Source organism: Budorcas taxicolor, chromosome 3 (assembly GCF_023091745.1).
Source record: "Budorcas taxicolor isolate Tak-1 chromosome 3, Takin1.1, whole genome shotgun sequence".
Lineage (NCBI taxonomy): Eukaryota > Metazoa > Chordata > Mammalia > Artiodactyla > Bovidae > Budorcas > Budorcas taxicolor.
In genome coordinates, this window is record NC_068912.1 from 79,044,701 (window position 1) to 79,061,291 (window position 16,591).

The 16,591-nt window shown below is 41.5% G+C and overlaps 1 protein-coding gene across 1 annotated transcript in view; it reads right to left on the minus strand.

Annotated features, from left to right (window-relative positions):
• PDE4B (phosphodiesterase 4B) overlaps positions 1 to 16,591 on the minus strand; it is a 533,352-nt gene that overhangs the window by 122,206 nt on the left and 394,555 nt on the right. The window contains exon 6 of the mRNA XM_052638243.1: positions 3,235 to 3,284. Within this exon, the coding sequence (XP_052494203.1) occupies positions 3,235 to 3,284 (50 nt within the window). The remainder of the gene's footprint in view (positions 1 to 3,234; positions 3,285 to 16,591) is intronic.

Below are 16,591 nucleotides of genomic sequence, written 5' to 3' on the forward strand. Positions count from 1 at the left end.
GGAACATTTATCACAGACACACACACAGACATATTGATTTTCCTCAATTATCTTTTTTTTTCTTTTGAAAACAATTTAGGGGCCTGATATCCTAAGAATTACTTCAACTTTCCATTTTGAATGTATACAGATGACAGAACCTTAGATCCTGCCTTGTGCTGGAGTGTTCTTTTTTCAGTTCTATTTTTTGCCCTTTCTGTTCCAATCCTTACACATCATGCAGAAAAGGCCTGGAATTCATGCCTGCGAAAAGGCAAAATGTGATAAAAATTGAGATGCTCATTAAACTTCATAGCATCAACATTTTCAACACCCCCAGGAGGATTTACTACATTTTCTCCTTAATGCAGGAGCATATGATTTCCACATTGCTCTATTTTCTGGGTTTTAAATCCTCTATTATTCTACTCTGGCTTTCCTATTTAAAGCACAAAATGTCAACTTTTTAGGTTTAAGTTTTTTTGTTCAAAACCTATAAGAATGACCATAGAGATTTAGATCATGCAGCTATAGAGTATGTTTCAAACTTCTTTCAATTTTGATGTAATAACTGATTTTTTTAAAAAATAGTAAAAACACACAGTTGAATACTTTTTATAGCCATGGAGATAAAATACTGACTCATTATTACAATTTAATTTATGAGCTTTTTCCTTAAGATAAAGTCCCCAAACTTTATGTAGTTCTCCTGTTCAGTTTCATTTTTACCTATCTTCCTGCTATGTGAAAATAACCATGCAGAAGCATCTTAAATGATAAGGTGATGAATAAGGTATAGACAGCCCTTGCCTTCAATAAGCTCCAATGAAGGAGGCATACAAGCCACAAATCGTAGTATATTCTAGAATGGAATTCTTTCCATAGCACACAAAAAAGGGAACAATTACACTGATTCTTCTTTTTTTTTTTAAACACTGAGGGAAAAGGTATTGCAGACTGAGAGGCTGGATTTGATTTCCCTCATGAATTTACTCAGTTACTGATCAATTTGTAAGAGCAAATGTACCAGTTTAACCACGGTTTTTGACAAATAATTTTTAAAATAAATTCCATTTCCTTCATTTAGATTCTTTAAAAAAAAGTTTTTAAAAGTGAAATAAAGGTTTCCTCTGGCTTTTCTCCGTCACTGTGTTAAACTTTCTTTTTGCACAAAAATATAGTTACCTAAGTAAGCCAGACTTTCACAACAACTGGTTGTTGTTAAATCTGTTTAAATTATTGTGGGTTTCATGTATCTTTTATCTTAGATTTCAATAGAAATGCATAAGGTCAGCATTAGTGCTAATAAATGAAAACCTAATCTCATTATCATGATAAATAATTTTTTAAAGTAGCACCCCAGTTTTCAATTTTTTTTTTGTGCTGCAAGCCACTTGTTTTTCATTCCCCTTTAAAGTTTCTATTTAAACACACCTCTTTGTCATATGCTGATAAATATTAAAATAACAGGAAAAATCTGCTTGACTTATTTAAGCTGATAATAAGAACAAAACACAGGATGTGTGTGTCCTCCTTCCGTTTTTGACTGTGGTTAAGCGTTAAGAAGGTTTTGAAACCTATAATTACGTAATAATTGGTATCACTACATTCTCTTCCCAATGAAAAGTCAGGATTTTTGTAGTTTGCCACAAAGACAGACAAAAACAAATTGCCTAAGTATTATTGTCATTTCTTTGGTCCATTGTTTTAAAAGAATTTAGCAAAAGAACTCTCCAATTGCCAAGCTGTATTGTGCCAATAATCACAACGTGATCTTTCCAACAGTATCTTTGGCTAATGAGCTAATTTATAGAACTCGAAATATCACATATTTTCCTAATGTTTGTCAGTATTCATTATAAGAAAAAGAAAACATAGTTTAAAGATTCAAATTGCTGTCAGAAGCATCTTGGGAAATTTGGCTAATAGAAATGGGAGTGACAGTGTCTCATGAGTGGGCCAAGATGATGAAATGATAGGAGTTTCAAAACTACCCGCTTTGATCTCCAAGTATGTAACACCAGTTACATGTTAAAACACTCTAGTTATTTAGTTTCTTTTCATAAAACTTCTAAAGGAAATAGTAAGTACATCAGCACATCAAGGTTTTTAAAGTTCATGGATAGATTACCATTTTGTTTAATTTCATGTCTTGGAACTTGACGTTACTTAATATCTTCCTTTTATTCTTGTTCTCAATCTTTTTCTCACAAAAATATTTTTAAGGCATGTACCATAAATACTTCAGAAGCCAATGAGCCAATGGGACCCCCAGCTTTTGTTCCCTACTTTTAAAAGTTGGACTTGTGTATTATTTCTGTTATATGTATGACCATCACACCAGCAAGAAAACATAGCATCTGAGCAAGAAAGATCATAAGAATAAAGCAAAGGGTAACACAGAAACCTATGAGGCAACATTAGGTGTTAAATGGAAATACAGACGCCTATGAGGCAACATTAAGTGTTAGGTGATCTCAGCATGAGTTCCTCTGACTTGTTTCTCCTGTGGTTCTACTCAAGTACACTGCTCTACTGGGGGGAGAGATTCAAGAGGAAAAACTCCATTTCCCACTTTAAAACAATGGCATCTAGCTGGTTGCATCTTATGCAAGAAGAATCTCATGCTCAGCACATCTCCAAGATAGATAGATGTTCCTTCAATGTGGCCCTTCCTCTCTGCAGCTCTCAACTCCATGTGAGAAGCATATGCACAGCATTAACAAAACAAGAGGTTAGGTTTCTTTTCTAAAAAAACACCTTTGAGGAACAAAGTTGGATGACCTCCAAGGGAAATGATTTGTGACCTGGAAAAAGCCTTTGGTTTCACACCTGGAAAGGATATAGATTCAAGTGGGATGTATAGTTGACGCTAAGAGGAAAACCACTAACATTCACTGCAGGGCCCTTAGGCCAATGCGGGGGCACCTGGGGCCTTTGAGGTTAGCTCCCCCGGAGTTCACTGGGGCCGGCAAGCTGAGGTCAAGGTTGCACTCCGGCTCTGGTTCTGGGAAGCAGCATGACCACACATCCATCACATTCTGAAATCGGAGGCATGCATACGATGGGAAAGTTATTTAATGCTGCTTTTCATTTGGTTTCATGTGGACTACAGTAAAGTTCCAGTCTGCCTTTGAAAAAGTCACCAAGAGACAGATTGGGAGCAAACAAATGCTATTATTCTAGAAAAGGGTCTAGAAAAGAGGTACATTTATTATTCTGAAATATGGAGATAAGTCTGATGACATGGCTTACCTGGCAAGTTGACTCTGGAGACAGATGGCTGACCAGCAGCTGGAGACCTCCTATGGAGAGGGAGAGAAAAGAAGGCCTGAGTCTCTGTAAGAATACCCTTCCCTGCACCCCCTGATCATGGAGGAGTTTTCCAGGTCAGAATGAGCTATCAGATGACATCATGTCATCTCCGGAAGGCAGGCTCCTGTAACTCGGGTGATGACTGTGATTCTCACATCCAGATGGCCTGGAATTTCCCTCTGCCCAGCCTCCTGGATGCTCCAACACTCCAGGAAGGAAGTCATTTACTCCAGGTCCCTAACCAGTCCTTCTGTTTTAGATTTCCCTGCCCCAGGTGGCCCTTGAAGTTGATACACTTGATCAGAAATGACATCAAATGTAAGAGCAAATCTCAACTCCTTTGGGCAGTGCTTGAAGGAGAGGGACGCTTAGACGTGAATCGGTCCAGGTCTACCATTTTTACACCTTAGAAACCTGAGAGCAGAAGAAGTGAAGTCACTTACCAAAGATCCCTGAGCCATTAGGAACAGTCATCCAGGTGGCTTAATTTATGGAAAGGTCTTTTCATGGTAGAACTGGGTATTTTTCTTGGCCTACTCAAGTTGAGAGTCAGATGAAGCAAGCAGATAACCCATGCCCCACAATTACAGGGGTTCTTTCTCCTTTTCTTTCTTGTTTTCATTTCTTCTTTATTCATCTTTTATATCACCTGCCCCACAAACCCTAATTTTCTTGCCATCCTTCTCATGCTTTGCCAGGCTCTCCAGGATTCCTGGTGCATTGTTGGAAAGCCTCCCAGAAACAGGAATGAGCAGCGGCCCTCAAGCTTTAGGGTGCATAGAATCACCTGGAGAGCTGATTAAGACACACTGCTGAACCTTACTTCTAGGGTTTCTGGTTCAGTCTGCCGGAGTTGGGCATAAGAGTCTGCATTTCTAACTCATTCCAAGTGATACTGATGCTGCTGACCTTGTTGCTGTTGCTGTTCAGTTGTTCAGTCCTGTCTGACTCTTGGTGACCCCATGGACTTCAGCACATCAGGCTTCCCTGTCCTTCACCATCTCCCAGAGTATGCTCAAACTCATGTCCATTGAATTGGTGACACCATCCAACTAACTCATCCTCTGTCGTCCCCTTCTTCTCCTGCCCTCAATCTTTCTCAGCGTCAGGGTCTTTTCCAATGAGTTGGCTCTTCACATATGGTGGCCAAAATAATGGAGCTTCAGCTTCAGTCCTTCCAATGAATATTCAGGATTTATTTCCTTTAGCCATGAAATTAAAAGACGCTTACTCCTTGGAAGAAAAGTTATGAGCAACCTAAATAGCATATTCAAAAGCAGAGACATTACTTTGCCGACTAAGGTCCGTCTAGTCAAGGCTATGGTTTTTCCAGTGGTCATGTATGGATGTGAGAGTTGGACTGTGAAGAAAGCTGAGAGTTGAAGAATTGATGCTTTTGAACTGTGGTGTTGGAGAAGACTCTTGAGAGTCCCTTGGACTGCAAGGAGATCCAACCAGTCCATTCTGAAGGAGATCAGCCCTGGGATTTCTTTGGAAGGAATGATGCTAAAGCTGAAACTCCAGTACTTTGGCCACCTCATGTGAAGAGTTGACTCATTGGAAAAGACCCTGATGCTGGGAGGGATTGGGGGCAGGAGGAGAAGGGGACGACAGAGGATGAGATGGCTGGATGGCATCACTGACTTGATGGATGTGAGTCTGAGTGAACTCCAGGAGTTGGTGATGGACAGGGAGGCCTGGCGTGCTGCGATTCATCGGGTCGCAAAGAGTCGGACACGACTGAGTGACTGAACTGAACTGAACTGATTTCCTTTAGGATTGACTGGTTTGATCTCCTTGTAGTCCAAGGGACTCTCAAGAGTCTTCTCCAACACCACAGTTCAAAAGCATTAATTCTTTGGTGCTCAGCCTTCTTTATGGTCCAATTCTCACATCCAGACATGACTACGGGAGAAAGAATAGCTTTGACTATATGGACTTTTGTTGGCAAAGTGATGTCTCTGTTTTTTAATATGCTATATAGGTTTGTCATTGTTTTTCTTCCAAGGAGCAAGCACCTTTTAATTTCATGGCTGCAGTCACCATCTGCAGTGATTTTGGAGCCCAAGAAAATAAAGTCTGCCACTGTTTCTATTGTTTCCCCATCTATTTGCCATGAAGTGATGAGACTGGATGCCATAGTCTTAGTTTTATGAATGATGAGTTTTAAGCCAGCTTTTTCACGCTCCTCTTTCACCTTCATCTAAAGGATCTTTAGTTCCTCTTCACTTTTGGCCATTAGGATGATATCATCTGCATATCGGAGGTTGTTGATATTTCTCCTGGCAATCTTGATTCCAGCTTGAGCTTTATCCAGCCTGCCATGCCACATGATGTACTCTGAATATAAGTTGAGTAAGCAGGGTGACAATATACAGCCTTGACATTCTTCTTTCTCAATTTTGAAGCAGTTTGTTGTTCCAAGTCTGGTTCTAACTGTTGCTTCTTGGCCTGCATTCAGGTTTCTCAGGAGGCAGGTAAGGTGGTCTGGTATTCTCATTTCTGTAAGAATTTCCAGTTTGTTGTGATCCACACAGTCAAAGGCTTTAGTGTAGTCAATGAAGCAGAGGTAGCTGTTTTTCCGGAATTCTCTTGCGTTTTTCTATGATCCAGCAGATGTTGGCAATTCATTCCTCTGCCTTTTCTAAATCAAGTTTTTACATCTGGAAATTCTTGGTTCACATATTGTTGAAGCTTAGCTTGAAGGATTTCGAGCATTACTTTGCTAGTATGTGAAATGAGCGCACTTGTAAGGCAGTTTGAACATTCTTTGGCATTGCCTTCCTTTGGGATTGGAATGAAAACTGACCTTTTCCTTGCAAGTCCAAGGGACTCTCCAGAGACTTCAGCACCACAATTCGAAAGCACCAATTCCTCAGTGCTCAGCCTTTTTTATGTCCCAAGTCTCACACTCGTACATGACTGCTGGAAAAACGACAGCTTTGACTATGCATATGCATACACACACACACACACACACACACACACACACATTTGGTCTTTGGCTCAATTCTTGGCACAGAGCTCCTAAAATCCTAAGAGTTTCCTAAGTGAGGAGAGGAAATCAGTCAATTAAACAAGTCAATCCCAGAGGAAATCAACCCTGAATATTCATTGGAAGGACTAAGGGCAGGAACAGAAGGGGACAACAGAAGATGAGATGGTTGAATGGCATCACCGACTCAATAGACATGAGTTTGAGCAAACTCCTGGAGATAGTGAAAGACAGGGGAGCCTGTTGCGCTGCAGTCCATGGGAGTACAAAGAGCTGGACACAACTTATCAAATGAACAACAACAAAGTGAGAAAAGCCATCTTTGCTATGTGTTTTTTGACATGTTAATGAAGTGATCTTTGGACCAGCAACTAGGTAACCTAAGGAGGAGGCTAGGGGCCAGACTACCCAATCATGCGATTAGAAGGTTTGAACTTTCGGCCCACCTGGAACTTCTGGGGAGGGGAGAGAGGCCGGAAATTGAGTTCAAACATCAGTGGCCAATAATTTAATCAATCATACATCTGTATGAAGCTTTCATAAAAACTCAAAAAGCCTGCGTTGGTGAACATCATTCAGAAAGATGATGCACTCAGAGAGCTTGGAAGCTTTGCCATCCTTTCCTCCCTCCCCCTACCCCTCAACCCCGGAACCTCCTCTATCTGGCTATTCCTGAGTCATATCCATTTACAACAAAGCTGTGCTCTAGTAAGTAAAATGTTTCCCTAGGCTCTGTGGGCTCTTCTAGTAAGTTAATTGAACCCAAGGAAGGGGTCATGGGAACTTCCAACCTATAGCCAGTGGGTCAGATACCTGCAAGAACCTGGGCTTGCCAATGGGGTCTGAAGTGTGTATGTGTGTGTGCGTGCGTGTGTACTGGGGGGACAGTCTCATAGGACTGGGCCCTTAACCTGTGGGGTCTGACACTATCTCCAAGTAAATCATGTTAGAACTTTATTGACTTATAGGACACCCAGCTGGTGCTTGGATGTGTGGGGAAGAAAAAAACACCTGGTATCCAGAATCACACCTTCAAATGCCCCCTTCTCCAAAGAATGTGGTTATAGGGGAGGAAAACTTGCTACCCCAAATGTCTCTTAGCATGTGAACAATTTCAAGCTGAAAAGGTCCCAAAGACTGAGCTTTCCCTTCACTGACTAAAGGAATGTCAATAGAGGAACAGAGATATCACAATCCATAAGAGTAGTGTGCACTAGGTATGCTAGGCAGGGAGGAACCCAGGAAAGTCTGTTTGTCAAAATTCCATTCTATGTGACACTGTCTGTCTCCATAGGGTCCAGCAAACATTTATTTACCAAACATTTGCTTTTCCATTTCCATGTCAATTGCCTTCCTTCCTTTTTAAGTCCCAACTCCCTACCCCACAATATTTTCTTTTGTCTTTAGCTGAAAATGCTGCTTCGGGGGAGGGTTTCAGCCATTTGTCATCACTCAGTTTTCCTGGGTCTGTTCCATATACACATGTTATTAGACATTTGTTTGACTTTCTCTTATTAATCTGTCTCAGGTCAACTTAATTCTTAGACCAGCCCGGAAAACCTAGAAAAAAAGAGGAAAATTTCTTCCTTCTTGAAAATATCATTCTCTTAGCTAAAAATGACCCTTCCACTAATCTCCCCTGGCACTGTATTTGTACCTTTAGGGTTATTTTGTCATGTTACAACTCATATATGGTCACGGACGATCCCCATGTCTAATCTATGACCCATTGATGGTGGGGTCCAGTTATTATCCCTTCCCATTTGCCTTCTGCAGGACCTACCAGCTTGCCTTGTGAAGAGTAGGAACTCCGTAAATACTGGCAAACTATATGATGTGAAAATGATCTGAGAAGCCTAGCACCATATGAATGTTTTATCTGGTTTCCTTTTCCCGTATAGCCTTCGTTCTACATACTCCCCACTGTTCCTCAGACACAGAAAATGCTTGTGTTGCTGTGTCTTTTGAATCCGTTTTGCTCAGCTGACCACTATTCTCTTCCTCTTTAAGTGGCAAACTCCTTCACACGTTCTAGGACTGCACTCCAGCATCACCTCTTCAGAGAAATCTTCCCTCCTCTGACTGGTCACTGCGCTGCTTGTACTTCTCTATGCTTGTCTCACCCTAGTGCTGCTCTTCGCTGCACTGCAATTCCCATTTACCTGTGAGAGACTTAAGCAAAGACTGAATCTCATTCCCCTCTGTAACCTTGGAACTGGCAAAATATTTGACACAGTATAGGTAGCTGATAGGTGTTGATTAGATTAATAATATATTTTAAATATTTTACTTATCTTCCTGAGTTCCAAAGAAAATGTGTGCAAAAAGAGACACAGAAATGAGACCCTAAATATTGGAAATCTCTGCTTCCTTAATAGTACAGCAATGCATTGCGCCTGACTCTTCCAATAACTTCTTAAAAGCTACACAATTTAAATAATTTAAATTCCTTTGTCCTAGCAGTTATTTTGAAAATATAACTTTTATTTACAGCTATTAATTCAAGTAAGCATCTCTGTGTGTAAACTTCAGAAAAGCAAGGACTACTTGGATCAGGAAGATCCCCTGGAGAAGGAAATGGCACCCCACTCCAGTATTCTTGCCTGGGAAATCCCATGGACAGAGGAACCTGGAGGGCTATAGTCTATGGGGTCTTAGTGACTAAACAACAACAACATTTATAAAGGTTTGTCACTTTTCTCAAGATCCAGTACAAAGAAGAAGCTCAATACATTTTAAATGAATGAATGATGTCTGGTGGGTGCAGTATTGCTTGTGGGGCATGAGAGTGCCAGAAGAAAATGGCCACTGTGAGTCCAAAGGTCCCTAATTTATGGAATAATCATAAGTTCTACGCCTGGGTTGTAAAGGTGGTGATATTAATAGGGAGGATAATATGGCCACAGCAGTTAATACTTTCCAACCCTGAATAGCACAGTGGAAAAAGAGCTGGACTATGAATAAGAAGACAGGAATTCTAATCCTGGTTCTGGCACCTTCTAACTATATAGCCCTGGGCAACTCACTGAAATTCTCAGTTTCTTCCTCACTTGGGGAGAACAGGCAGCAAGTAACATTTACTGCTAATTTACAATGTGCCAGCTCCTGTGTGAGAGGTTTTACATATATTTCCTCCCTCACTCTGAGGAAATTTGGCTAGGTTCTTTGCAACTCTGAATGCTCAAGATTTTATTATTCTCAGCTAATTTAAGTCCCATGCCAAAGGACACAAAGCAATGAAAGACACTTCAGATATATACTGAAAAAAAAAATCAGTGGCTATTAATTCTTTTTCAAAGATTTCATATAATGTTGATTTAATCACACTTTGGAAGAATGTTAATACAGTGATGTAACATGATCTCCTGGGAGCCACCAGTGATACTAGTGATGTTACTGACAGAGCTGGATGATGAGGGACACCTCTTTGCTCCAGCTATATTCCCTGGCTATCAGACTGCTGAATGGTAAGCATTCTCATTCACATGTGATTTCTCTAGCAGTCTGTTTAAAGCCAGTAAATGCTTTAGGGATGCTTATCTGAATAAACTCTAAACGAAAGCCTTAGTTTCAAAATTCCTGGGACAAAGGAAATATAGGTTTCAATTTGAAGCCAAGAAATACAAGCCCAATCAAGCAGCCCTCAATAAAACATTTCATGGAAGTGCAAGGAAATCACCTCAACAGGAACTCTGAGATTTTTTACCCTTTGGGTGGTAAAGCTCAGACAATGGACTGCTTTTATACTAAGCAAAGAGCCAAAAGATAAAGGAAACCTTGACGTGTGAACAGTATAGTTCTATGTGGGAGTTCCTTTTCATATTAAAAAGAAAACACACCCACTACCCACATGTCTTGTGAAAATCATTCTAAGGATGTAATTATTACTTAAATTATTACATTCAAGTCAAGGAATGGCTCTCAGGAACCCAAGTCAAACATCCCAGAAAGCAACTTCCGAGTTCCACGAACCTTGCTGTTTCAGTTGTTGAGATCAGTGAATATCAGGGTTGGGGTGGGAAGGACAATCCTCTTAGTCTGGTGGATACATTCCTAATAGATATTTTTGTCTTCAGTTGTCTTTATTTGTTTGATGGTATCGACTGGGAATAGAATGGAGTGCATTAAATGGACCCTCAGTTTTCCAACCTGCCCCTGCCAGGCTGCCCCAATGTTCACTTCTGAGCCTGAGCTAGACCCAAGCAATCTCAGCTCCCTTTGGTGAAGCTCTACTGATGGACATGTTGGTTGGTGTTGATTTTAAGGAAGTACTTGAACTTAATAGGAGGATCAACTCTGCACAAATATGGGTATGAATTTGGGAATGACCATTAGGCACATTCACTGGAAGGACTGATGCTGAAGCTAAAGCTCCAATTCTTCGGCCACCTGATGCAAAGAGCTAATTCATTGGAAAAGACCCTGATGCTGGGAAAGATTGAGGGCAGGAGGAGAAAGGGATGACAGAAGATGGCTGGTTGGATGACATCACCAACTCAATGGACATGAGTTTGAGCAAGCTCCGGGAGATGGTGAAAGACAGGGAAGCCTAGTGTGCTGCAGTCCGTGGGGTCGAAAAGAGTCGGACACAACTGAGCAACTGAACAACGATGATGCCAAACTAGATGCAACTTTCTTACTGCTGGGGATCTATTATGTTTGCTGAGTGTGCTTTGGACCAGAGGAGACACAGAGGGCCATGATTTGGAGGGCAGTGCTCAGCCTGAGTCCTCGGTCCTCAGCTCTGGATGAGCTCTCTGTATGGCAGCTGTGGTCCTAGGGCACTCTGTGTATAGCAACTCTGCATCTGTACGTGGTTCAAAACCCCAAGGCTATGGAAAAATCTGATTCCCCAGAAACTGCTTCAGCTGACAGCCTGTAACCATCAGTGCGTGTGTGCACGCTTAGGTGCTCAGTCGTGTCTGACTCTTTGGGACCCCGTGGACTGTAACCCACCAGGCTCCTCTGTTCATGGGATTCTCCAAGCAAGAATACTGGAGTGGATTGCCATGCCCTCCTTCAGGGGATCTTCCTGACCCAAGGATTGAACCCTTGTCTCCTGAGTCTCCTGCATTAGCTGGCTGATTCTTTACCATTAATGCCACCTAATCAATGGCAACCCACTCCAGTGTTCTTGCCTGGAGAATCCCAGGGACGGGGGATCCTGATGGGCTGCCTTCTATGGGGTCACACACAGTCGGACACGACTGAAGTGACTTAGCAGCAGCAGCAGCAGCAGCAGCAATCAGCAGGGTTAGAAGGAATTCCCTGATACTTTCACAGAAGAAAGACCTCCAAGCCCATGCTAAGAAAACAGTAACTGAAAACAGTCCATCACATCACCCCCCACACCTCTTCTCTCTGGAGCTGTGCAGTGTAGTGCTTTGGGGTCCTGCTATGCTAAAGAAGCCTTTGGAATGTACCCTTATTCATCCCTTCTTCCTCAATTCCCACCTCCATCATCTTGGTTCAGGGTTTCACTCTTCACATTTTAGTTCTTGAAACCCTTTCCTAGCTCATGTCTCTGCCTCAGGCTCTCTGACCTTCAGCTATTCCGTAAGTTCTTAAGTGACTCTGTTCCAAAACCTTCAGAGATTTCATCCCATAATGCAGAAGACTGAATAGTAGTAAATGTTAAAGTCTAGTAAATGGAAAGATGTGAGATAATAAAATATATATATTTTATCATCTCTATATATGTATAGGTCTCTGCCCTGCTTCCTGATACAGAGCTCCCCAAACTCCTGTTAATTTCCTAAGAAAGAAGAGCACTGGGAGCATCATTTGTTCTGAAGAGGTGACTCTGCGTCCTGGGTGACTCCTGGGTGGGAGCTGGTCACCTGAAATACCAAGCCATGAATAGAAGCTTAGAATTTTCAGCCATATCCCTCATCCTCCAGAAAGGAGAGAAGGGCTGGGAACAGAGTTAATAATTGATCATGACTATGTGAAGAAACCTCCATCAAATTCTAATAATACAGGTATCAGAGAGCTTCCAAGCTGGCAAACACATCCACACCAGGAGGGTGATACACCCCAGCTCCATGAGGATGGACCCGCCCAGGCTCGGCCCTGTGTGTCTTTTCATCAGGCTGTTCACCTGTATCCTCGATCACATCCTTTAATAACCTGGTAAACATATGTAAGTGTTTCCTTAGATTCTGTGAACAGCTCAGGCAAATTAATGAGACCTGGGGGAGGGGCGGGTTAGAATAAATTAGATACAGGTTGAAATAGAATAGACACAGATTCATTAGAATCTACAGCTGGCGCGATCAGAAGCATAGATGATAATCTGAGCCTGTGACTGGTGTCTGGAAAGTGGGGGGGAAGGCAGTGTGCAATCTCATGGGACTGAGCCCTAACTTGTGGGATCTGATGCTATCTCCATATAGAGAGTGTTGGGATTGAATTAAACCGTCAGACATCCAGCTGGTGTCCAACATTTGCTTGTAATTGTAGGGAAAAAAATCTCCATGGATTGGTGACCAGACAGGTCAGAAATGAAGTGTTTTGTGTGGATAGTAAAGAAGACTCATAGGAAGACAAAACCCACATGGGAAGAACTAAGTTTCTCACTACATAGGAAGGAAAAAACTGAGTTTTCCTTACAGAAGAGCACTGCAAGAATTAGGATGCCAGGTTTCAAGACTGGTTTGGCATGTCTCCAGAAGTGAGCTGTTTTTGCACTAATCATTTGATTTCCCTGAGCTCTGGTTCCTTGTCCACTGAGCAGAGGCAACATGCCTGTCACATCACAAATCTTATTTATGGTGATGATAATTGAGATGATGGACATGAACACTCCAAAGTGTCACACTATTTCTGGCTTCAGCAAGAGAAATGTAACCATCACTTACAATAATTCACATTTATTGAGCACTTACCATGTGCTATAAGTTGTTATAAACGCTTTACAAATATCAACAAATTTCATTCTCAGAACAACCCTATTTACAGACTGGGAAACTGAGCTCCAGAGAGGTGAAATAATTTCCCCAAGTCACATAATTTTCAATAGGTAGAATTGAGTTAGGAAGTGATAAATAAGGCCCCAGAAGCCATATTCTATAAAGAAAAAAAGTGGGGAAACAGAAAGGATCACTTTTGAAAAAGTAATTTTCTAAACATTTCTCTAAAAATTATTAATTCAGAGAATTAATGATGAATACTTATGGAGCAAACACTATTTGTCAGGTGTTCTCCTAATTCTTAGAGAGTCAAGGAAAAGTAAATGTAATTTTCAAGGGTCCTTACAAGACACAGAGTCTAGTAGCAGTAGTGGCAAAGATCCATACATGATTTGCAGAGTGTTCTGGGGCCACTGAAGGATGCTCAGCCAGGCTTGACAGGGTCAGGGGAAGCATCCTGGTGAAGGTGATACAGAAGTGTGTTAGAAAGGACAAGCAAGATTCAGTGGAACAATCAATGGAAGGTGGAGAGAGACACTTTAGCAAGTGAGAACAGTAAGTCCATGATTAGGATATAGAATAGAACATGCAGGGAACAAACACGACGCAGTTGTTAGAATGTGATGCCATGTGGCCAGACTCCTGGTCTGATTGTACACCTCTGTACCTCTGGGAATGTCCCATTAGAATGGAAATCCTGAAAAGGGCAGAGAACTTGTATGTTCTGGTCACTATTATATCACCAGTGCCTGGTACAAGGTGGTGCTCAATACATATTTGTTAAGTACAAACAAAAATATGTGGATGAATAGTATCTAAATAAATACTTGTTGAGGTAATTATTTAATAATAAACACAGAGCACCTCTGCAAATGAGGGCTTTCCTTGTGGTTCAGCTGGTAAAGAATTTGCCTGCAATGCTGGAGATCTAGGTTCTATCCCTGGGTTGGGAAGACCTCCTAGAGAAGGGAAAGGCTATTCACTACAGTATTCTGGCCTGGAGAGTTCCATGGACTGTATAGCCCATGGGGTCACAAAGAGTTGGAGATGACCGAGCAACTTTCACTCACTTCACCACTGCAAATGAGGGTGGAAAGGCTTCTAGCTTTCCTGTATACTGCATCCAATATAAACTCGATCAACTATCAATCCAACTAGCTTGAATCAGATCGCAAGACACCTTGGGCCAAGCACCTGCTTTCATCTTAATGATTAGACAGTGAACTACTGAAGCTGGAAAGTGACACAGCCACACAGTAGTGAAAAAGAAGATTATGGTGGCACTCTGGAGAATAATTTAGAGGAGGAGAAACTGATGATGGGAAAAACTCCATAGAAATGTGCAGGACCATCTCACAGGAAGCCCCAGTGAAAAATGATAGAACAGTGAAAGGAAAAGTTAGCTTTCAAAGTAGGGTCTACTCTTAATAACGCCATTCAATAAAAATTTGGATAAAAGCAAAATAGAGGGTTGAAGAATAATTTCAGAAAGACTAGAGAGACAAGATTTCCTACAGGGTAAAAACTAGCTTAGAAAAATCAGGAGACTTAGGGTTTTGTCCTGGTGTGTCTTTAGCCTATGGTGTGGTTGTTAGCAACTTGCTGGATTTCTGAGGGCCTGATTTCACCTTCTGTAAAACAAAGCTGCTGAATCAGTGGTCTCAAAGTTCTCCTCTAGCCCTACCATTCCAGGATCATGAGTTCTATGATCTCCTTTTAAAAAAAAAAAAAATTATTTTTGGTTGTGCTAGGTCTTCCTTGTTGCACACAACTTTCCTAGTTGCAGTGAGCAGGGGTTACTCTTCATTGCTATTCTTTCTTTCTCATTGGGGTGGCTTCTTTTGTTGCACCTTTTGTTCTTTTGTTCTAGGCCCACAGGCTTCAGTAGTTGTGGCACATGGGCTCGGCAGTTGTTACGAATGGACTTCAGTTGCTCCACAGCACGTAAAATCTACCTGGATCAGGGATCGAACCTGTGTCCCCTGCATTGGTAGGCAGACTCTATCCACTGAAACACCAGGGAAGTTTGGTTCTATGACCTTCTGATTTCTGTGATGATTGTTAAATTGCTGGATAGTGAACGACATAGCACTTAGACCCACAGATTGAAATGATTTTGGAGGAGAAAGCTATTGGAGTATGATCAGCTCAAACCTTTCATTTAACAGATAAGGAGACCACAGTTCAGCCATGTTAGTTGAAATGGCCAAGTTTATGTAGCTCGTTAAGGACAGAAGAGAGGATAGTGCTACTCTTACTCATCAAATTGCATGAATCTGTTTATATATTACCAAAACATAGGCAACTTGGACCTGAGCTTTTGTTACTTTTAATCTTAAGATTGAACTTCTGAACTCTTTAATAGCTTAATCCAAAAGAATTTTAATAGAATTTATGGTATTTACTGATGAGTATTCATGTATCTTAGATGATACCACCCTTATGGCAGAAAGTGAAGAGGAGCTAAAAAGCCTCTTGATGAAAGTGAAAGAGGAGAGTGAAAAGTTGGCTCAAAGCTCAACATTCAGAAAACTAAGATCATGGCGTCTGGTCCCATCACTTCATGGGAAATAGATGGGGAAACAGTGGAAACAGTGTCAGACTTTATTTTTGGGCGCTCCAAAATCACTGCAGATGGTGATTGCAGCCATGATATTAAAAGATGCTTACTCCTTGGAAGGAGAGCTATGACCAACCTAGACAGCATATTCAAAAGCAGAGACATTACTTTGCCAACAAAGGTCCGTCTAGTCAAGGCTATGGTTGTTCTAGTGGTCATATATGGATGTGAGAGTTGGACTGTGAAGAAAGCTGAGCACCGAAGATTTGGTACTTTTGAACTGTGGTGTTGGAGAAGACTCTTGAGAGTCCCTTGGACTACAAGGAGATCCAACCAGTCCATTCTAAAGGAGATCAGTCTTGGGTGTTCACTGAAGGACTGATGCTCAAGCTGAAACTCCAATACTTTGGCCACCTCATAGGAAGAGTTGACTCATTTGAAAAGACCCTGATGCTGGGAGGGATTGGGGGCAGGAGGAGAAGGGGACGATAGAGGATGAGATGGCTGGATGGCATCTCAGACTCAATGGACATGAGTTGGTGTAAACTCCGGGAGTTGGTGATGGACAGGGAGGCCTGGCGTGCTGCGATTCATGAGGTTGCAAAGAGTCGGACACGACTGAGCAATTGAACTGAACTGAACCGATTCATATTTTCAAGCAGTAAATACAAAAAGAAAAAGGAAAAATAAAACTTATCCTTTCATTTGTTAAACTCTTGTCTACTAAGTGTTAAAGATACAAAGATTAATAAGACCTGGACTAATTTCTAACATCTTCAGTTCAGTCACTCAGTCTTGTCCAACTCTTTGCGACCCCCTGAACCACAGCAC